The sequence below is a fragment of the Coloeus monedula genome (genome assembly GCF_965178545.1).
Source record: "Coloeus monedula genome assembly, chromosome: 4".
Taxonomy (NCBI): Eukaryota; Metazoa; Chordata; class Aves; order Passeriformes; family Corvidae; genus Coloeus; species Coloeus monedula.
In genome coordinates, this window is record NC_138784.1 from 27,291,785 (window position 1) to 27,315,412 (window position 23,628).

At 39.0% G+C, this 23,628-nt stretch overlaps 1 protein-coding gene across 1 annotated transcript in view; it reads left to right on the forward strand.

Moving 5' to 3' along the window:
• Positions 1 to 23,034, forward strand: part of GUCY2C (guanylate cyclase 2C) — a gene marked incomplete at both ends in the record, with an annotated part of 43,635 nt that extends 20,601 nt beyond the window's left edge. Inside the window, 15 exons of the mRNA XM_082280630.1 lie at positions 393 to 455; positions 1,008 to 1,079; positions 2,026 to 2,130; positions 3,262 to 3,348; positions 7,453 to 7,585; positions 9,367 to 9,504; positions 13,742 to 13,830; positions 14,549 to 14,640; positions 16,194 to 16,352; positions 17,731 to 17,923; positions 18,313 to 18,487; positions 19,400 to 19,498; positions 20,277 to 20,371; positions 20,969 to 21,045; positions 22,860 to 23,034. Coding sequence (XP_082136756.1) covers positions 393 to 455; positions 1,008 to 1,079; positions 2,026 to 2,130; positions 3,262 to 3,348; positions 7,453 to 7,585; positions 9,367 to 9,504; positions 13,742 to 13,830; positions 14,549 to 14,640; positions 16,194 to 16,352; positions 17,731 to 17,923; positions 18,313 to 18,487; positions 19,400 to 19,498; positions 20,277 to 20,371; positions 20,969 to 21,045; positions 22,860 to 23,034 — 1,752 coding nt within the window. The remainder of the gene's footprint in view (positions 1 to 392; positions 456 to 1,007; positions 1,080 to 2,025; positions 2,131 to 3,261; positions 3,349 to 7,452; positions 7,586 to 9,366; positions 9,505 to 13,741; positions 13,831 to 14,548; positions 14,641 to 16,193; positions 16,353 to 17,730; positions 17,924 to 18,312; positions 18,488 to 19,399; positions 19,499 to 20,276; positions 20,372 to 20,968; positions 21,046 to 22,859) is intronic.
• Between the last annotated feature and the right edge of the window lie 594 nt (positions 23,035 to 23,628).

Genomic DNA, 23,628 nt, shown 5'->3' on the forward strand with positions numbered 1-23,628 from the left:
ACTTTTTTTTTTTTTTTAAACATACTTGCTATATTGAAGAAAATGAGAGTATTCCACATCTATTGCTCACTAATAGAATATACCTCTTCCCATCAGGAAAGCTCATTTTGTGATGGAGGAATGGGCTGGGTATTGACTTCCAGTCTCTGTTACAAATGATTTCCCAGTGCTTTGTTATGCCTCTGTAATGCCCAAGAGCATGAAAACAGCAGGTGGAGGGCCTGGGAGTGGCATGGATGTCCCACACTTTCTGTGGCGTGTAGTGACCCTCCTTAGAGAGAGAGAGGCTTAAGCTTCTCTGTGTGGTACACAAAGACATTACTAATCTCTCTGGACCTGTCAAGTGGGGAGTACGTGATAATTGCAAGTTAATTATTCTTCTTTGTTCTCAGATTGATGAAGATAAGAGACGTGACACCACCCAGAGACTGCGCCAGGGCAAGTATGACAAGAAGGTAACCTGACTGCAGTGTCCATGCTTCCTTCCTCACCTTTAGGAGGGCACTTTTTGGGAGGTCATTCCACCTCCCCTGACCTTGCAAAATGGTTTGTTCTTACGGAAGGAGTAAGGCATTTGTTCCCTGTCAGCTGCTTTGTATTTTGTTTACTGACAGAAGGCTAAATATTAGACTCCATGAACCTCTAGCCTAGGAGCACAGAAGCATAAACATAGGGACCAGAAATGTGATACATTTTGGTACTGAAGAGATGAACAGGTTAATGGAGGACAGGCCATTTACATGGCAATTCTTGTGCATTCAGTAGAGCTGTCTGCCTGACTGAAGAATATTCTTGTTGAGTTAAAATCTGCACAGTTATTAGATCTAAATCCTTTGAAGAAAGTATAGCTCCAGTACTTACTAGCTGATTAACTGAAACTCCAACAGTGAAGCAGTAGGCAGGTGTTTCTGAAGTATTTCTTTGTATGGACATTTCTTGGAAAAGAAACATGAATTGCTGTTGTACTAAACCTATGATTTTTTTCTGCACTGGTATTTTTCCTTCAGGTGGTGATCCTAAAGGATCTCAAAAACAGTGATGGTAATTTCTCAGAGAAGCAAAAAATAGAACTAAACAAGGTAACTGTTGCACATAGGAACTGCACACAGCAGGGTGGGATGGAGTCTATGAGTGAAGTCATTGCTTTCCACTGTCAACTCCAACAGCCATATGTTTGTGCATGTTTGTGAGGTGGACAGGTAATGAGTTCCTCAAAGGATATTGCTTGATGAACTTTATCTTTGTTATGTGATCTCATCACCACTTCAGAGTCTGAACTGTGTGCCAGTCAAGCTGAGGATGAATGAAGTAATTCATGTGCTGTCATATGGCCTTACTAAATCAATTTTTATAGCTGATGCTAAAAAGCACTGGACTCTTTTGGCTCATATCATGCTAATTCATCAGTAGCAGAATGCTGTAGTTAAATCTTATTATTGAATGCCAAGTGCCGCTCTTTAAATATAAGTTACTCTCTGCTGACTTCTGCATACATACTCTTTCAACACAGGAGATTAATTTGGCTGCAGTACTGCATCTTGTTTTGAATGGCTTTCCTTTTACACAGCACTGCTATATTGTGAATTCAATAAACTCTAAAAATACCTCAAAGTAAACTACAGTTGTCTATTTAAATGGACGAAGTCCATAATATCATGCAGCATCATTAAATTTTTATTATTTGCTCATTTACTGACTGATTCACAACATTCTGTCACTCACAATGGCTATTCTGGTCAGCTGGGAGGTTTGATAGAGAGGCAATAATAGATACTATAATGGGCTCTGGAATTAGCTTGCAGTATCCAACAGCAGCCATTCTTATCTCCCTAATCCAGAAGGCTCTGGAATGACAAATGTCTTGAAGTACTTCACTCAGTGCCTTAATACACTCTGGTTTAAGGGAAACTCATACATCTTATCAGGGCCTGAGATAAAAAAACCATGTCACACAAATATCCATGAACTGTGTTTCTGTATGAAAAATGATTGCTTTTAAAAACAGATGAACTGTTTCTGCTCTAGCTCCTACAGATTGATTATTACAACCTGACGAAGTTCTATGGCACCGTGAAGATAGACACCATGATCTTTGGGGTGATTGAGTACTGCGAAAGAGGTTCTCTGCGGGTAAAGAGTTTTAAAGGTCTCCTTCTACCCCAAAATTATCATATTTCAAAGGAAAGAAATCCCCATCTCGCCCTCATGCAGCAGTCATGGACTGAGCAAGTGGTGGTTTCCTCTCCCTTGCTTGGTTCTCTCCGTCCCTCCCCAGGTGCTGCTGTGTCACTTTAATGGTTCTCAGCAGCAAGAGGATGAGGTGAGGTGGAGCCAAGGAAAAGTACAGGCCCAGGACACAACAACACCCAGTATTTGATTGTCTCCCCTATTGGAAGCATATGGGATATAACTTTTTCTTTATTTTCCAAGCTGTAGCTGTTGTCTCTGCTGATGTGCTTATGTACCACAGAGTGTGTGAGGACAGAAAAAAGTATATATTCCGTATTAGTAAGGGAGAAAAATGGCAAGTTCTGCATTATATGGGACAACAACCCTTAATTTTTGTTTATAAAAAGAAACTGATAAATTGTAGTAAATTGATGCTGGCAAAATTATGGAAAGACTTATTGTTTATTACTACCAATATTATTTCAGTGCTAATAATGAAGTGATAATCATCAGCTCTTCTGTGGGTGTATATTGTCTCTGCTTCTGTGATCATACAAAGACTGTCATCAGTAGCAGTGGTCTCTGGAACAAACTCACAGCAAGGCAGCAAAATAATTGTTCTCTCTAAGTTATTTTCTGGTAAACTGGCATACTCATGGAAGTTTACTTCTGGCAATGGATGTCATCCTGGCTGAAAGAACTGTAAATGACTGGCAGGCATAGATAAAGCAACAGTTTACTTTGAACTTGTAAGGCTAGGAGTAAATTGGTGGGAAATGGACTGTGAGCACAAAACATGGAAAATCCTCTCCCTTCCTCTTGCACAACTTGACCATTTGTTTCTCAGCTATTTTGTGTTATTAAAGACTTGTTTTCAAGACCAAATTCACAACCTATTCTTAATTGCACAAAACCCTCTTTCCTAGCTCTGTGTAAACTTAATATATATTTAATATTCCCTGTTTTTTTGATTCAACTTCTGTTCTAGTGCATGTACTCTCTATAAAAAACAAAGTTGCTGGTTGAAAGGTGTGCAACTTGGATACCCATATCTCATCTTCTGCTTTTTCCCTGAAAAACTTCTCTTCACAGGATGTTTTAAATGATAAAATATCCTACCCTGATGGCACGTTCATGGACTGGGAATTTAAAATCTCCGTCATGTATGATATTGCCAAGGTAAGTGGACTGCTGATGGTGCAATGTTAATCAACCTGTCCTGTCTTACAAAGCTGATCCTCAGAGGAGTGTCGCTCTCAAGGTCTTCTTCTTTCTTAGAGCTGTATGCCTTTCCAGTCTTTTCTCCTCTGGGGACAGGTATCTGAGGCAGGAGAAGCCACTGGCTTTCAGACTGAAGGAGGAAATAGGGACCAGAACTGGCTTTGGGCTATTTATAAATAAACAAATAAAGTATACCCCAAAGAAATGTGGCCCAAAGATCAGAGGGTTACAATCTGCTGACCAATGGTTTTAATAACTAGGGCTTATGCAGTCACAAGCTCCTCAAAACACACTGCTTTGTGGCCTCAGGTAAAGCATACAAAGCAAAACTGTATTTTTTCAAATCATGGAATTATTCTAATATGTATCCAGAGATGGGATCAACTTTTTCTAAACAATCTGTTTATGTACCATCCTGATTTTCTCACTAGAGTGAGGAAGTCTAGTTTCTCACTACAGCTATCCATTTCAAGCAGTTTGAGAGGGAAGAAATTAATCTTGTACAGAAACCAAGCTGGTTTTCAGTAGCTTTCAACAGATCTTTGCCTTTTAGGTCCTTGTGGTAGGAAAAATCAATATGCATAGTAAAGGAAATTCTATTCTACATTAGAGACTTGTAACTGTTCAGTTAGTAGTTAAGGAGCCTTTGTAATTCACTGGTGTAATAATTCATTATACCTCTACAGATAATGTAGAGAATCACTTCTTTTTGCTAGTGCTTGGCTGCTCTTCTTTTCCTATTGCTGGTTTGCAGTTGGATGGTCCTCCTATTTCCCTACATGCACCAGTTCAGATTTGGTCTCCACAATGAATGACTCCACTGTGTCTGTTCTAAAGAGATATTGAAAATCTTGTGCTTTATTAAAGCCCCCTTAATCCAAATTGTCACAGTTTGTTGGCCTTGTTAATGACTTTCAAGTTCAGTTAATGTTCAGCATGAAGTTTCATTTTAAATAGCAGCAGAGGAGTTTCCCTTCCTCCTTAAAACATATCAAAACCCAGGGTATTTAACTATTTGCAGTTCACCTTCAGATGTTTCTTTAGAAAATAAGGATTAGTACTGTCTCTGTTTATGAGGAGAGAGAAATCCCAGTCCCTCTGAAAAAGTGACCAAATGCCCAATGACTGCACTCGTACTGAGAATTCACAGCCAGTCATTTGCTGCACCATTGGTAAAGGGGATGTGGCACTTGAGGCTGGATTGGCACACAGCATCCATTATGTGGAATGGCTCCTCAGCATTATTAGCTAGTTAGTAGAGATGGTTCACAAACTCTTCATGAAAACTTGTATGTACCTAGGAATATGAGGAAAATTACTGTCATTTGGATGATCTGCCAACCTCTCCTATTCCTTGATTTGATACTGTGGTGAAGCTTCTGGGACCTAGACATTTCCATGAAATTCTTGTATTGCTTTTTCCAAACCATATGTTCTAAACCTCCAAGCATCCTGTCTATATTTACTTGAATTGCTTTTCTTTTTAAAGAAGTCATTTCATGGCCTCTCAGCTCCAATTCCTCTCTCAGTATCTACCCTTTTCAAGACCAGCCACAGCTCTCCAGGCTGTTAAAATACCTATGACCAGGTGCAGCAGTTTCTTTGCCTTCCTTTTGAGATGCGTCTCCCTCTCCATGCCACCATTTTCATACACTCTGCTTTTACTATGGCCCAAACAGTCCTCATACTATGCCTGCTCTTCATCTGGCACAAGAAGCTGCTGCATCTTTTTCTGAACAAAGGTTGGATCACTTGTATTCCCTGGTACAAGCAGCAAAGTGATGACTATTCTTGGAGCGGTCTCTAGTTCAATAGAGAAGGTGGGGTGGCCAAAGAGGAAGCCCTAAATCTACTCCATTTACTTCCCCCTCCCCCTTTTTTTTTTGCTATCATAGCTGCCTCTAGGATTGATAGGACCAGCTTGTAGCTACACGGATTTGGCTACATGTGACCAAAGAACTCTGATGAAAGGTCTGCTGAGAGGGAATTGCAGTAATCAAGCCTTGTAGTTACTAGTGCATACACTGTAGTTGCAATGCTATTTATTAAATAAGTGGCTGCTGCAGGATATTGTGCAAGGGATTGTAATATTCTTGCATTGTGCCAGAAAAAGGATTGTCAGTCAGAACTAAAGGTTCAGAGCTCCAGAGCAGAGATTACAAGAATCCTCAAGTATTTGAAACTATTGTACTGAAAGTCATTATAAATTTTGAAAATCACATTGTGGGTTCTTAATAGGTTCTGTGTTTTCAGGTAGGTGCATAGGATAATGGGAAGGAAAGAGGAAAATTTTATCAGGTATGTCTATAAGACCTTTGCCTCCAGAAATTGTTAACAAGAAAGCCTTGGGATAAGGAAATCTAAATTACCTTTGCCTGTCATTTGATCCTGATACTAACTGGGAATTCTGCAATGGGAATATTTTGTGGCCAATGAAAACAGGAGCTGGAAGAAGATGCTGCTGGAGGAAATAGGGCCTAAAACAAAAATAGGGCCTAAACAGGCAAAACATCCTGGGTAGCGTCATGAGGGCTGCATGCTAAAATCTGCCTAATCAAGAAATGCATTCCTTGGGTATAGTGTGCGCACACTCTGTAAATTTGGCATGGTCTAGATAGGTACAGGATAACCAGTCCAACAACATTCTTCAGAGATTGCATCTTTTGCAGGCTGCTTGTGTCTCAGACATACATCTGCTCTGCCTAAAACTCAGCTCATGTCTCAGTGATCTCTTGTGATCTCTCAGTGATCTCAGCATTTGCTGATCCATTCCCAATTATGGGTAACCCAGTATTTGAAAAGAAAACCCAGCATGGCATACAGTGTATTTATGACCACATGAGCTGTAACACTGATTAAATTCTATCTACCAGTTACACAAAAGGATGAGCTATACATGTAGGAGTCTAAGTGGGAGATCATTCAGAGAAGAAACTAAACAGATATTACATACCTGTTCTGGCTTCCACAGGATATAGATTGCACTTCATATACTGAGCACAAAGAGGACTATAGGAAGAAGAACAACCATCAGTAGGCTATAAGTAGGTGTGAGTTTAAGTAGTTCAGAAGAGTGAGATGAAACAGAATAAATAATAGCAAGAGGGTACAAATTAGCATACCTACTCCCTTCTTGAGCTGATGCCCACTTAATGTTCTTGTCCTGCTGTGCCTCAGTGCTAGCCCCTTCTTATGTATTGCACCATATTTAAGTGTCTTAGACTAAATCAGATCATTTCAGAGGCCATGAGTAAAAAGGGGCAAGCTACACATCTCTGTATGCCTGTGTGTGTTGCGAGTCAAGAGTCTGAATCTCAGGAAATAAAGATGAAACTGCATTGGCCAGGCCTCATTCTCGCTTCAAGTTTAGCTCATGGATAGCTGGTATGTATTGACTTGTACAGAGAAAACCATAAACAGTCAGGTCAGCAGAGACCTTTATGACTGTCTAGTCTGATCCCCTGTCTGACCTAAGCCCTAGTACATCATCTAACACTCTGCTCTTGAGCCCTCTGCTTTGCAGTTAGAGGATCTGCTGCAATGTTTCAAATAACGTCTCTGGTGTATGGCGATCTTCACAGACATAAGGAGCAATTCCTCTCACACCTATTGTGTCTGTTGGATGAACATGTAGTTGGAAGCACTTCTTTGTGTGACATTCCAAGAAATCTATATTTAATTTACCAGAAAACATTTATAGCAAGTGAAATTAAAACTTTTGTGGGAGGAAATACATTTCCTTAATTGCGTAATTGTGTTCTAATGTTGACAAAACCCAAGATGCCATGTCAGACTGTTGTTAACTAAAAGGAAGGATGGCCTTCCATGACAGGATCCATCTCCTTATTTTGTAATATTGACTGTTCCTAATGTCTTGGAAAGTCTCCTTTGTAAAATAATAATATGAAAGGGAAATATGATTTATGCATATACACTGCAGATGAAGTCCATTTAATTACTTGCACAGATATTATGCTAATATTCACATTCTTGTTGAGTCTGGTAACGTCTGAGTGTCTCACATGTAGTTGTGCTTTCTTTGTCTTTTATTGTCAACCACAGGGGATGTCTTACCTGCACTCAAGCAAAACTGAAGTCCATGGTCGACTCAAATCCACAAACTGTGTAGTAGACAATCGCATGGTAGTGAAGATCACTGATTTTGGCTGTAATTCAATTCTGCCTCCAAGGAAAGGTAAAAAATGCCTAACTGGACTCTCCTTCATGATTTTCAACTCAATGGAATTTTCTTGTCTTCAAAGACCAGTAGGGTCTAATTACATCTTCTACACAGTACAAAACAATGTGACTTTGATTCATATTATAGCAGCCATTATATTGTTTTAACTTAAATAACACAACAAAAGAATTACTAGCAGGTAGAGAAAGAAATTAGTGTGAGAAGGAAGGAAAGATGAATATTCAACTTTTAGTTTAGAAAACAGAGATTTCACCTGTGACTGCAGTGTAAGAAACATTTTCAGTATCCAAGTCCTTCATGCAAACAGCTCTCTTCAGCAGTAATACTGAAATTGTGTGAAGAAAAAAAGCAGTTAATTTACCATAAATCTCGTAATTGATTAGATACATGTGTTACCATGGTGCTCTGTGGTATCATTTAAACATTAACAAGCATGACTCTGATAACTCTTGAAGAAATCTGTATTGATATGCAATGATAAGTCGCTTTTCTTTCCTTAGGTAGGAATCTAGTAATATATGCTCAAGCAGATTGGAATAATATTAATAGCTTTTCTTTACATTTTTTATTCACCTCACATTCATAGAATATTTCTGTAAAATAGAACACTCCTTTCTACTCATCTTTTCCTTCTTACTTGATCTGGAGTGAAAAGATGAGCCCATCTGAAATTATGTCATATGAATCTGTAGAGTAGAGCTTGGGGTACAATAAGCACGACACTGTGCTGTAACTGCAGCGTATGACCTGAGAAGAAACTGGTTGCAACTGGTTTGGAGAAAGTTTTTACGTTCAGACACAAACATACTCAAGAGGAGCAATAAGAACATAAAAAAGGACTAAGAAAAGTGCACTGAACATAAATGTTCTATTCATTCTTAATTTTAAAAGTTTCTTATTTAATTTTATATTATTATTACACTGTAATGTATTTATCTTCTTCTATGGCTTATAAGCAGCCTCAGAATTTCTGGTTACTCAGTCTATGTCCTTGAAACTCACTGTTTCACAAGAGATCTACAGATTCATTGTGGCTGGATGTTACAGCCTGATATCATAACACTGTCTTCAGGGTCACTGTGTTCAGGTCACTGTTATGGTACGTCACCAGCATGTCACAGCTGTTGTACCATGGCAGCATTCTGGTTTTGAGGTACAATGGTGCTCATTGCACTAGAAATACAGATTAATAATTTCTGTAGAAAGCAAGTAGTTATGAGCAGGTAATATTATGTCAGGCTCAAAAGCACTTGAGAATTATTTCAATAGCTTCATGATATCAAGGCCATTGGGAAATATGGCAGTCTTTTCATCAGACACTGTGCATAAAAAACTCCTTGCATCTCCTAGCTCAATAGTTTATGGCTCAGGGTTTTTTTATTATAGCACTGGCATTCCTTGGTCTTATACAGATGCATCGTCTATTTCTAAGAAGCCTGTGAAATGTAGCTAAGAAAAGCAAGTTCATTGCCAATAGACATAACTTTTCTGAAGGTGTAAGAGTCTGCATCTACAGTGGAAAGTAGCAGGGTCAGCAAATCCCAGAAAATGGAAAACTACATCAGAGGTTTATCTAACCTGTACTGATGTCAGCTTCTCAAGAAAAATGCTAAAGTAGGAAATACACAATACCAGTGGGCCCTGGATTGGATATGAAAAGAGTAAAAGGAAATATCATTAGAGCCAGTGGATGCTCTGAGAAGGATCACCCTTTTTTCAATTACTTCTCTCCCTTTCCCCTTTACATCATCCCCCATTGCCATCTGGATCTTCAGACCTGTGGACAGCTCCTGAGCATCTCCGTCACGCTGATGTATCTCAGAAGGGTGATGTATACAGCTATGGGATCATTGCCCAAGAAATCATCCTACGCAAAGAGACATTCTACACCAGACATTGCCAGAACAACAGAGGTAATTCCACAGATTTCTCCTCTACTGCAGCCTTCTGGGACGGTTGGAGCTGTAAGTGACCTATTCTCCATGTTTTGTGAAAGGCACTGTCTCTCATAACTGTTTGAACAGCTGCTCCTTTCCCTGCATAGTGAATGAAGAGCCTGTTTGAAGGATCTCACTGTGGGGGCAAGTGTCCCTACTTTTTCTGTAAATAAAGTTTGCATTGAGTTTTCTTGCCCTTTCTCTTCCCTTCTCACCTGGAGCACAGCATTACAGACGTTAACATTATACAATGTTGTCCAGACTTACTGTAACATTTAAAGGCCTCAAAGGTTTTTCTATTTTGACTTGTAAACAACATGTAATATGCCACTCATTTTAGGCAGCATAAATCAGCATTGTCAACACAGAATAACAAAAACTCAGTTGCATGACATAAGAACAGCTGGCGTTTAAAAACTGGCAATTCAGACTTTATTCAAGCTGGTTATAATTAACTTTAGCAATTTAACTTCTGTCACAAAAATCATCTCCTCCTGTAGTGCATCCATTACACCCTGTATTGTGCATTTTTTGACATTGTTTTTGAGTGGCTGTTCTGGTTTTAAGCCCAGCTGGGAATTAAGCACCATGCAGTCGCTTGCTCAACCCCGCCTCTCTACCCTCCTTCCCCCTGGTGGAACGAGGAGGAGAATCAAAGTAAGACTAATAGGTTGAGATAATAACAGTTTAATAATTGAAAATAAAGTAAAATACAATATTAATGATAAATGATAGTGATAATGATAATAAAAAGGGAAAAACAAGCGACGAACAATGAAATTGCTCACTATCAGCTAACCAATACCCAACCCCCCTTCCTGAACCCAGATAATCTTCCCTTTCAGGTAACTCCCCCCAGTTTATATGCCAGGCACGACATTCTTTGGTATGGAATATCCCTTTGGTCAGTGTCCCAGCTATGCTCTCTCCCAGTTTCTTTTGTGTACCCCCTCACTGGCAAGAGCCTGAGACAAGTTAAAAAAAAGTCCTTGACTTAGGAGAAACATAGCTTAGCAAAAAACCAAAACATTAGTGTGTTATCAACACCATTCTTACTCCAAACCCAAAACACAACACTGTAACCGTTTCTGAGAAGAAATTAACTACCCTAGCTAAAACCAGGACAATATCCAGCCCAGTCAATCCCAATTCCCAGAATCCAGACATTATTATATACTAGAACTGACACAGAAACATGTGTGGGTTTGGGATTTTCCTAGTGACTAACAATAGTTACTAACAACAAATTTAGACGTTGCCTTTATCTCTGAGTCATTCTGTTGGATCCGCCTCACATTTGTTAAAACATCTAGAGCAGAAGCTTGACAGCCTAATAGCTCTTTTACTGAGTTACATTCGAGAATAATTTCTGGGGCATGTTCATCATCCTACATTATCACAAATCTGTTCATATTTCAGGAAACACAGTTTTTCACATCACCAACTCTATAACATAAATGTAGATTTAAAAGAGATTAGAAATGCCTGTTCCCCTTACAAGAAACTCTTCAAGATTCCATGCTTAATAAAAGGTAGAGAAAATAAGGCCTTTCTATTCCTTTTTCTTGGGAAGAGGCAGACACAATCCTCATGAATGCAAGAATTTTACAAATATTGCCAGCATGGAGAAAGGAAGGTGCAATGCCCTACCTTGCTCATTTTGACTTGTGAAGCAAAACCATAGCAAACTACATTCTTTTAACTGCTTTTTGAGCAGTTACAGTCTTTTTGTGTTGTGTTAATGGTTATTAAGTTAGCCTCAGACATAGTGTTTCTTGGCTTTTCTGAGATGTGGTGGCATCCTCATTGCTCTGTGTTTGACCCTGGCTGTCACAGTGAGAACCTGGTTCCTTGTTTTATCTTTTACCTGTTTCTTAACACTGTATTCTGTCCTTTTGGAAAGACTGTCCTTTTCAAATGGCGTTAGGTTAATCCATGCAACTCAAAGAATTTGTAGCACCTAAGCTAGGTACCTAACAGCATCTAAGTGCTGAAGTTGGAGATGGTCACATACCAGCATGTGAGGTAAGACAATAAATTAACTAGGTGTGAAACCTAGTAAGTCTGGGTCCACTGTAACTTAAAAAAATAATCTGCTTTGTAAATTTCAGCTGAAATTTAAAATTTTCCATTCAGTGAGGAGATTGTTTTCTCCACAAAACTTTTTTTTTCCATAAAAGCATTAGTAGATGTCTAAGATATATATTGCTGATCTAATGGCTTCTGGTATTATTCTTGACTTTTGATTACGCAAGTTGAGTAAAATGTGTTCATCAGTTCATCAAATTTCATGTAACAGAAAGGAATTAATTTTATTACATGTTTCTGAAGTGGCTCTTCATTTAAATGCCTGATTCATTCATTAGCCAAGATGAGCAAGACAGTGAACCATACTTATTCAAACACCTCTGCATTTTGTTTGTGGCATCATCTAACTTTGGAAGACAGTAGCTCAAACTCGGGGTGACCATTAATTTACAAACATCCAAGATAAAAAGAGAGAAAAAATTACCAAATTAGAGTTAATGGTAATGGACAAAGAAATGTCCCTGTTGTCTGTTACATTAATTTTGTTTTTAAGTCACCAGAGAAACTCCTTCAGTGGCTAGGCTATCAGAAGTTAGTCTCTGCAAATTAGAAGACTTGATATTGATATTTCAGGACAGCTGATATAACTGCTTCTCCAGGCTTAAATGACAGCAGCAAGGACTGTGTTCAGATTTTAAAAGGCTTTTTTAAAAACCCCACACCTGAGCTCCATCCACCAACTTAGAAAAACTAAACTCTACTTTCAGTTACTCAGTGAGCCAATTTACTCAACGTGAAAATATGTATCAATCAACTTAATGTACAATAATTTTGCTGCTAATGAGAGAAAAGAAGTCCCATGACAGGTATACAGAACTGGATTTCTAATGTGTAGAAGTAACTAGGTCATCATCTGCTTCACTGACATCCCTGCAAGAAGCTGTTCTCCGTCTGGTTACTCCACTCTTCTGCAGAAACAACTCATTCACTGCTCAAGACTGTGAAACCTTGCCACGTACCAATGCTCAATTCAGGCTGCCTCCTTGTTCCACTACTTTCTGCTACTGACTAATTGCAGTATTGCTAATAGGTGCTGTTACTTCCTCTCTCAGTTTTGTGTCCAGCATGGAAATCCAGAACATTCCTCCTGCGTACGTGAGCCCTACACAGACTTTCCTGTCTCTTAGCCCACAGAAGACTTCTCAGCAGTCTCTCCACTCTATTGCATTTGGGAGACTCAACTTTTCTGCTCCATCTCTAGTCTGTAATTTCTGTACCAAAAAGTTGGATGCTGCTGCATCATTTTAAGGTGATCATGCACATTGGGCATGTTTAGGCATCTGTAGCTGCTCTAGACCAGTGCAATTACAAACCTTCCTCATATAATTACACATGAATGATGTATACTTCCTTCAGTAAAATTGTATCCCAAATATAATCAGACATTATTAATAAATAATCTGTTCTGATCCACAGATCCCTTTCAATTTCCTTTTACTCCAGAGGTAAAAAATTGCTTCTTTTTTTTACCACCCCCCACCCCTTCCCCCAGAATTCTTGAAGTCTGCAGGAGAAAGACAAAGGAAGATGTTTTTGCTTTAGTGCTCTCTTACTGTGCTTAAATTGAGTTGTGCAAATGCAGCCTGATTTTGATGTGTTCAGAGTCCAAATAACTTTCATAGAATGCATTTAATGACTAAGAGTACAAATGAGCTAACAAATGCAATGCTTTTAACCCATTTATATTAATAGCTTCATTTTAAGGAAGTTAAGCATCTGCAGGATGATTTGAACTGCTCTAATGAGCGGTGTATGTCTCCACACTTTTGATCAAGTTGCAATGGGCTTTTCACATTGTTTGTTACTATAATTATACTTCACGCTGAGAGGCACACTAGTAATGCCCAACATTCATTTGGGAAGATGCCATAACCATGTCTACCGTAACCAATAAATACTCATGTACATTTCTACTCATTTTGCTTTCAGGGGCCTTCAAGCCAGCCTGTTTCGGTCTTGTCCCATACATTAAGAAAAGCTCCAAAGCTGAAATTCTAACAAAATGAGGGGACTGTCTTCAAGACTTCTGTTTGTACAGTGCCTTGTAACATCAGAGACTGCTATACACAATCAATGTCCTTCTTATGCTTTTTTGTTTAAAGCTTTGTTGTTTTTCGTGTATTAGAGAAACTTTACAGAGTGGAGAGAGGCAAAGAAGTGAAGCCTTTCCGACCAGACCTGACCTTGGAAACAGTGGGAGAAAGACAGCTGGAAGTAAGCTAATAATTAACTAAGCCATTTTCTGGGTGAAGGGTGGAAGTCCTGGCCAAACTAGAGCCCATGATCATGGGAAGGTGAAAGCTATGTGTTTTATGCCAAATGCCCTACCTTTGCGGGAAGAAATTGCATTCTATAGTTGTTACCAGCAATGTGAAATATGACTCATGGAAATTATTTCACTGGAAAGAAACAGAGACTTATATGGTGTCACTCTTCTCACCTATTTTAGATATCCTTGAGATGGGATGAATTACACCTCAAGTATACCCCTCTCCACTAATATAGCCCCTATGGCTTCTTGCTCAGGTGAAAATGTCTGTATTGTAGATATTCACATATCCAGCAATGAATCCCATTCTTTTTGGCTGAATCACCAGTTTCAGAAAAATCCCAAACTCAGGATATTGGAAATATAATTAACACAGCATTTACCACCATGTCAGTAACTGTGTCTGACACCAGTCTGCAAGACTGGATCCATTTACTTGCCTTTCATTTGTGTATTGCAAATTCAAGTTAAGATCATGTCACTAGTCATCACAGAGTTAAGATGCCTGCAATGAGTGTTCTAACCATAGGTTCAAGACAATTAGTCACACAATTTAGTATGTTGCTGGTCAAGAGTAACTGGAAATTCTGTAACGAACTAGTGTAGTTTAGCACTACTCTCTGTCTATATCTCAGGTGGACTTTTCCTTAAATTTTTTTGAAGGTATATACACTAGTGAAGAGCTGCTGGGAGGAAGATCCAGAGAAAAGGCCTGACTTTAAGAAAATTGAGAGTACTCTGGCTAAAATATTCAGGTGAGAAGCAGGGGCTTTGTTTTTTAAGATGCTCCAAACTCCTCCTGTATTAGAAAGCTCATATTTTTAAGTGTGTAAATTGATGTGATTATGATTCAGTCAGTGGCAAACCCTAGTGTCTTCACTTAGATCCTGTTTTATTCTTTGGCAGAAAAGTAGGTGAGCATGTGCATATGTATACATACACCTGTGTACAATGTACTGAGTGAGGGTGAGATGATCACCTTACCTCAAATTGGTACATTATGGAACTAGCAAGCTGGATAATTAGGGATTTAAACCAATCAAGTAATTCACTCCCTCTCTCTAGTCAAGAGTTGTATAGTGACTCATGTAATCTACATTTTGGTAAATGAATGCGCATAGATGTTTGAAGGATGATTTGAAAGTTTGGATGGTCCCAAATTAAGCTGACTAGAAATTTTGAGTTGTAACTCACAAGAAGTATTAATTACAGGGCTTTGGTAGTACAAAGTTCTGGGAAAATAATAAGGGTCATAGCTGGATAAACCCTGTGGGGTTACACAGGCCTTTCACCTGCACAATGCTGCATTGTTCCTGCAGAATTTGGTCTGAATTAATTATTTCAATGACCAAACAGTGAGCTTTTAATCACTTCTCCTAGGAAATTGCTCCCCAGTTTTTAATGTTCTCCCCATGAACAAACCCCAACATCATCATTTTACACTTTACGTGGGCAAGACAACTCTAGTATGCATAACTGAATGTATCAGCTGAATAACCTTTCTGCAGCTGAATAGAGAGGCCTCCTGGTTCAGCTCCTAAACCTCCATCCTACAAAAGCAAAAAGGTTGCCTCTTGTCACACACAATATGGTGTTCTTTTCATGTAGGTCTAAGATGATGCATCCCTGACATAAAATTTGTTTAAAGAGTAATTTTGAAGGCCAGTTGGATACAATACTAATCTGACTCTTCCAGTCAGCCTGGTCCCAATTACTTTCAGACTGCTTTGGCGAGTGCAGGCTGCCCGGACAAACAAGTTTGAGCAGCTCATGTTACCACACTTCTGCTTCCAGGCGTTAGTAGGCTTTAGTCTGCAGGATTTTGTGAGTAAAACTAGCCACGGGGCTGTCCATTGTTCCACTGTATTCTTCAGTCTTCTAATCAGACAGCCTCAAATGGTCTTAATTCTTCTGGCTGAAGTCCCCATCTAAACATTATATGCAATTTTCTACCTACTATTTTTAGCTTCCTCTCAGAATTTGAGCTTGTCAGTTACTTTTTACAAATGAATGTTCCTGGATTACCCAAGGTAATCTGGAATTGACAATATTAGCAGGGTTAGGTGATTGAAGGCTGCCTTAAGAATTACCAGCTCCAACTGACAAGTGTGGATTACAGACTTTCAATTCATCACCATAAGGCCTCCAAGCAAGCAAAAGAATGATGCACTTGAGGCACTTTGCATTCTAACTATAGGGAAGTCAAACACTGAAGAAGTTTTCTGTTGCTGCTTTTTTGCCTCCTTTTAGCTGCTCTCAACAATGTACATCTTTCTTCTTGATTCCTGTGTAATTCTGTTATTTGCAGTAATTTCCATGGCCAGACCAATGAAAGCTACATGGATACCCTGATCCGGCGTCTACAGCTGTACTCGCGGAACTTGGAACACCTGGTGGAGGAAAGGACAGAGCTGTACAAAGCAGAGCGAGACAGAGCAGACAGGCTTAATTTCATGTTACTTCCAAGGTAACTGGCCAGGAGGATTTTCGCTGCCATTTTATTTACATACACCCGATTCTTGCAGAGTAGGGGATAGCATTAATGTTTATGTTCTATTTTCTTTCCATCTAATCTAATCCTGCCAGAAAGGAAATAAGAAGCAGCTGTCCCTGAGCTCTCCACCCTATGGTGGAGTGTCATGCCAAGATGGTATTTGGACCCATTATCTTCCTCAACATTTCTTCATGCACAGGTTTCCCCCTTTCCAGCACAAGCCTCTCTTTCACTGCCTTCCTGGGAACACAGACCTACAGTGATCCCACATCACAGAGCTCTGCTCTGCTCCAGCACCTTGCTAGGTAGAAGGAGTGTCTTCAGCTGAAGAGCAGGAGTGCAGTCCAACTTCAGGCTGGAGCTTAGCAGTGCAACAGAGGGGCTGAGGTTGGCTGGGTCATACTGGGTTAGATGGATTCTTCAGAGCATGCTATAGGACAAGTATTATTGGTATTATAATATTGGTAATACCAGTAATTTCGGTATTGCACATATTTGGAATAATAGAACTATCCTGCTATGTCATTACTAGCTTCAAGGATATTTCAGTAGTCAGGGTATTGATTTTATGACTCATCACAAAAAACAAAGTGCTTGTTCAATCCAGTTTTGGGGAAAATCAGGAATGATCTGGCTGTATAGACAGTGCGACAAGGAATTCACGTCTCCTTCCACTCTTTGTTGTTCCTATTGCTCTATTACTGTTTCATTGCAGATGGAACACAGCATTGTGCAAAACCTATAATTTTCTGGGTCTCTTTCAGTTATTCTCTTCTAATACCACCACTAGGAACAGGTACTTTTCTGGATTTAGAATTGCAAGAAAATGAAGGTACCTCTTGAATAGGCATTGACTGTCATGGTATTGAATTTTTCTTCCATAAAATTATCAGACTATGATACCTCATCTGAAATTAAGATGAGTTGATGTAATTATTATAATGAAATTACTTCTATGCTGAGAAAACAGAAAAAACTGTCTGGTCTTATTGTATGGATAGAATTTAGGTCTACATGTCAGGAAGTTCAGAATTTCAGTTTTAAATTTTACTCAATATCCCTGTTTCTGACCTTAACCAAGAAGCTCAGTTGCCTGTGTCTCAGTTTCCTCATGGTTATTCACACACTTGGATTTTGAAAGTCTGTAGTGCATTAATTACCATTAGTAAGTGCTTTGAGGTCCCTGACTGAAAAGCATTATGGGCATCTAAAATGTGATTGCAATGGCAGTTTTCAGCAAACTATTTGATGTTTCTTACACAGAAAGCAGTACTGTGATTGGGTTGCATGAAAAAATACCTTTAATAGTAAACACTACTCCTCTGTCTTCCTGCCTTCTCTATTTCCACAGGCCAGTAGTAAAATCTTTGAAGGAGACTGGCCTGGTAGAGCCAGAGCTGTTTGAAGAAGTCACTATCTACTTCAGTGACATTGTTGGCTTCACCACGCTCTGCAAATACAGCACCCCTATGGAGGTGGTAGATATGCTCAACGATATCTACAAGAACTTTGACCACATTCTTGACCATCATGATGTGTACAAGGTGATTATCTCTGTACTTTTGCTCATTTACACCCAGTGGACACACAAACCGAATTGCATGATGTGGTGGCTAAGGAAATCTGCCTTCTAAGCAAAGCAAAAGAGAGAAAAACAGGTCAGGATTACTTTGTTTCAGTATGCTTTCACTGTGCCTACTTATACCAAATTTCCTACGGTAGGTGGTCACACATTCATTAACTGGAATTCTGGGTATAGTTATAAACACTCATATACCCAAATGGTGTCAGCTACCTTAAACGAATCAATCCTGCTCTCTGGGGGAGAAATATTTAGTCATGAACAAAAGGATCTGATAAAATCTTTCTGCTTTTAACTGAAGATGTACTTTTCTATGTCTGCAAATAGTGAGTTCTGATTTTATTTCCACAGGTGGAGACCATTGGTGATGCTTACATGGTGGTGAGTGGTTTACCGAACAGGAATGGCAACCGGCACGCAGTGGACATCTCCATGATGGCTCTGGACATCCTCAGCTTCATGGGATCTTTTGAACTAAGACATCTGCCAGGGCTGCCTGTTTGGATTCGCATTGGAATTCACTCTGGTACACAGTAGTGCTAGATCAACAGTGACAATGTTGTTGCCTGGTTTTGAACAGAATTAACACCTATACAAGATCTGGGATATATGCCATAGACAACTGCTCTCCTCATGAAGAATCAGGTTGAAAAAAAATGTTCATAGAGGAAGAGTAACAGAAGTAAATAAGTCACTGTTTTGCTCCTGCTGTAGTGAAATAGCCCATAGCCATTAATTCAGAGCTTAAGTCAGTAGCTAGGATGAGCAACAGCTACTGTTCCTGGTGTGATTAAACCAGTTGTATCAAATAAGCCTTCACAGATTATTTCTCTCTGACTGAAGCAGAGATCAGTCATGGCCAGCTATGCTTATCTAGACAAAAAATGCAAGCCTGTATTTTGTGCTTTTGGAGGCAAAAAGTTTTGTTGAGTCTGTGTAGGACTTAATGTTTTAATTTATCTGTAAAAATACTTTTTGTCAAAGGGGAACTCCAGATAGCTCAACAACTTTGGGAAGTTCCTCAACACCAGCTGCCAGGGGAGGAACATATCCGAGAAAGTGACTGAGGCACTGGGAAGCCTCTTGAGGCACCACTATGCACCCTTGCATAATGAAGCTTATTCTATTTTTCTCTTGCTTCCTGACAGTTAATAAATGTACTTCTTTTTTTCTGCACAGAAATCATGCTTAAATACAATTAACACTGTGCAGCTGTGTCCTTTTTATACTCTTATTGGATTATGCAAGAATAACGGAGCTAGGCTTGGTTTGTAGTGGGAGACCACAAGATACTGTGGGAAGTGAGGTAGAAAGTATTGCCGTTGGTGAGGAATGCAGAGTTCCCCCAGGAATTGCACTGCTCTGCAACGTGAGACACCTGCCAAATAAATCAAGTCTCTTGATTCACCCTTTTTATCTCTCTGCATCCCATTTCTAGGTCCATGTGCGGCTGGTGTGGTTGGAATAAAAATGCCTCGTTACTGTTTGTTTGGAGATACAGTAAACACAGCTTCGCGGATGGAATCCACAGGCTTGCGTAAGGATTTAATTTTAGCTCTCAGTGTAACAGGACCAAAGGCTATTGGTTAGTTTGTGACCAAAGTGTCTGTTTTCAGCCGAGAACAATTTATTATCAGCTTGCAGAAGTTTTAAAGATAAAGAAGCCCTCTTTGTTTTGATTACCAATTATTTAATTGTCCAAAGTGACAGTGGGCACTTCACTGGGCAATGAATAGTTGTTCCTTGTTTATGCTTCAGTGCTGGTAACAGGGAGTTTGTAGGCTGGCTCACTGCCTGAGTTCCTGTGGAAGATATGATACTTATGTGTCTGGAATTTAATTTTACTCTATGAACCACAGATTTCAGTTTGACCTAGAATTGTATTACAGCTTTGTTGTGTAAATATACTGACTGCGTATTTTAAGTTAAAGCAATTATGTTATCAACTTCACCATTAGGGAACTGTGGCAAGAGCCAGTTTTTCTTCCTGCTGCCCGGTGTCTTCATGTGAGCATTCTCTATATAGGTCACTCACAATTACTCTTTTCTGTTTTGACCTCTAACTACTACAGATACCACTGTCACCTGTATTTCAGATGAATGGCTGTACCACCTATACCTGCCTGGATATGCTCTGTAGTGGAGTCCAATTTTTCATACAGCAGTGTAATTGCTTCTCATTGAATTTGGCTCTCAGAATTTATGATGATAACAATTGAAGGAGCTTCTGCTATTGCACCAGTTTTCACATATACCTAATACGAGTATGTGATGTGTTTCCAGGCTGAGCTTTCATTGTCTCTTCATTTTTTTAGCTTTAAGGATTCATGTAAGCGGTTCCACAATTAACATCCTGAAAAGAACAGACTGCCAATTCCAGTACGAAGAGAGAGGAGAAACATACTTGAAGGTAACCTTTACCATGTGCATGCATGAACACAGAGAAGAGGTATAGTAAAAAGTATTGTATAGCTGAGAGTACCCCAGAACCTAATTAAGAGCTGGGGAACAAGGATTACTGATCAGTTGGTATCACAGTCTCTGGTGGCTGAGGATGAAGAGCTCCCTAACTCATAAATTAAAGCAACATAAAGATGTGGAGAATAAATGAAACATACCATTTGGAACAGAAGATTGTAAAGTCATCTGCTGAAAGGGAAGCTGAACCTAGTGTTGATTTGTTAATGCTCCAGTATCTACCAATCCATTTATTTCTATCTATTCCACTTTTCTGTCCTTGGGAGTTGATGGCAGGCAGCACAGCTCACCTCTCCCACAACTTGTGTTTCAGGTCATGGAACAAAGAAGTGAGTGTGCAGCTTCATGTCCCCCATTCTTCTCCTTCTCACTTCTGATTTGTAATCCTTTGCTGTCAGCATCAGTTACTGAAAATAGGCAAAGGCAAACATGGCAATGTGCAATAGAGTATTACTTAAGTAAATTAACTACAGGAAATTGCATGCTAATCCCAACACTGTGCTTTCTCTTCTTTGTCATACATATTTAGGGCAGAGGAACAGAAATTACCTACTGGTTGACGGGTACTGAGGACAAGAAATACCATCTCCCAACACCTCCTTCTGTGTAAGATGGTCTTTATATGTGAAAAGGGAGGAGAAGTTCCCATTCTTTGTGCTTTAGCCTTTAGTGTTCCTCCTTAGCACTTGTGGATTTTTTATACCATTGAACTTGTCTCCAGTAGTTAGAGACTTAATAGCGTATGTGCATATAAACACATAAATATTCATTACATGGGACTATGTGTGTGCTGAAGGTTATTTGTCTATATAAATGTTTAGCAGGTTCTTTGCCTTGGAAGCGGTGTAAGACTTACAGGAGAAGTTGTGGTAAGAGCAACAGATGGACAGGAAAATGTAAAACATTAATATTCCCCCAAATTTAGTCCTAGTGGCACCTGTCACTGAGGATAACCACAACTGAATGTGCAGCTCTCTGTAATACCATGTTATGCCTGTAAGCTCTTGTGGAGGAATTTGTGAGAGAAATGAAACTTGCAGGATTTCAACTACTATTCTGCTAAAAGAGGACAAAGTTACTGTAGTACTGCACAGGAATAAAATCTTTAAAAATTAAACAAGAGCTTCCTTTCCAACACTTAGAGAAGTTATCAGTAAAAAAAATATGAAGTTGATGTTCTGGAACAGAGCCATCATTTTCCATTAGAATTGAATAAAATACAGCAATAGTGGAAGTGGTGTTTTTGAGCAACTATGCAAAATTGAAGTCAGGATAACTTGTTACATTTTTTTAGTGTATATTTTGTATATGAGTACCTCTTTATTTCCTGCAAACTCACTAAATGTGGAAGTTCCTCACTTTCTGCTCTAAACACCTTTGTACAGTCACTCTTCACTAAGTGGGAATTTGCTGCCATCTACTCTGAAAGGACATTGTTTCATTACAAATTGAAGTGATAATATTGCAAATTGGTGTTTGCCAGATACATTGGGATCCCTTGTCCTGAAATGCATGAGTAAATGTTACAGATTGCTTCTACTGTATGTTTTGAGTCTTACACAACGTGTCCTTTGCACAAATAAAATTCCCTGTCCATTTATTCCTACTGTGTAAGAGAAAAGAGGAGATAAGGTGGAATATGAGGGTTTTCTCAGGGCATTTGCAAAACAAACATAATCAAATTTTTAATCTGCTACAGAATCTCATGAACTTTGTTATTTTTTAAATGGAAAGTACAAGTGATTGGGTTGAGCTGGAAATACTATCAAGACTACCTCTTATGGTACCTCTCCCTTGTAAACTTAGAACTCCTTTTTTAAAATTAATATGATCTGTCGAGACTATCAGAGTTATTGAATTGTTAGTGTTCTGGAATTCAGCTATGGAAAGTACCTCTTGAGCTGGATCACAGTGATGTTTTTGTTTTCACTTCCTCATAAAAGATTGCCCCTTAAAAATTGTCATATGTGGGGTACTCCAGCAAAACCCAAATACACTGAAGAAATTTCTGAAACAATGGCAACTCTATTACTGAAGGCAACCTGAAGTTGAATAGTTCAAGTCCTGGTGTCAGTAATGGTGTTGAGAGCTAAAAACTATTTTGATTGGGATTGAATCTAATTCATGTCTTCCTTTTTGTGCAAGTGATCATGACTTTTTAAGGTCAATAATGACACACTTACAGAGCTCTTGTGCAAAGACACTGATCCATACTATCTGGAAAACTCACATGAAAATCCTGACTTCTCTTCCCAAATTCAGGATCTGAATTTGGTCCTGCCCACACTTTTTATCAGTAGTGTGTGAATGTCATTAAGATAAAGACGGATTAAAATGTTTAAAAATCTCTGGGGACCTGGGGGACCACTAAAAACGTGTGAATCAATGATTTTTTTTTTTTCCCATCCTGTTGGTTTTAGGGAGAATCAGCAGCGGTTGCAAGATGACTTAGCAGAGATGATAACCAATAGTCTTCAGAAAAGGGAAAATGAAGGATCCAAGGTGCAGGAGCTTTCGCGGGTAGCCAGCTACCGATCAGGTACCCTGGAATACCTGCAACTGGTCAGCAAAGAGAATTTTACCACATATATTTAAAACTGGATGTCTAGTATGACTCAAAAAGCTGAAGCAACTCTCTGGACAACTTCATGTGGAGGCTGGCGGCTTATAATCTCAACTAGAGGAGAAAGAAAACACCTTTTCAAGCGTCCTTTCTACTGTCCGACCTGCTATCAGTAAATCGAACCTCTCTTCACTGTAACATTGAAATTGCTGGATGACTGTTAGGACACATGCAGCATGATTTGAGGTAAATGAAAATGTTTGCCCTTGAGTCTGGAAAATAGTGTGGGCGGGTTTGTTTTAGTTAGGTTTTTTTTAACTGTGATAGCCTGTTCAATAATCCACTTCTGAAAATATTCACAGCAAAACCTTAATTTGTTATGATTTTTAGATGTTGTATTTAATTTGTAACTTTTATCTCAAGAAAGATTTGGTGTAATATATTTGAAAATATAATTAAATATATCATATGTAAAACCTGGATATGTTGCTATTTTGTTTCTTCTGCTGTTTTCCTCTGTTTCATGTATTTTCTTTAATCAAGCTGACTTTGTTCAAGAGACGACACTTCTGTTATTTACATTGGGAGGTTATTCCAGAAGTATGGTTTCTAAAGCTTATCTGAAT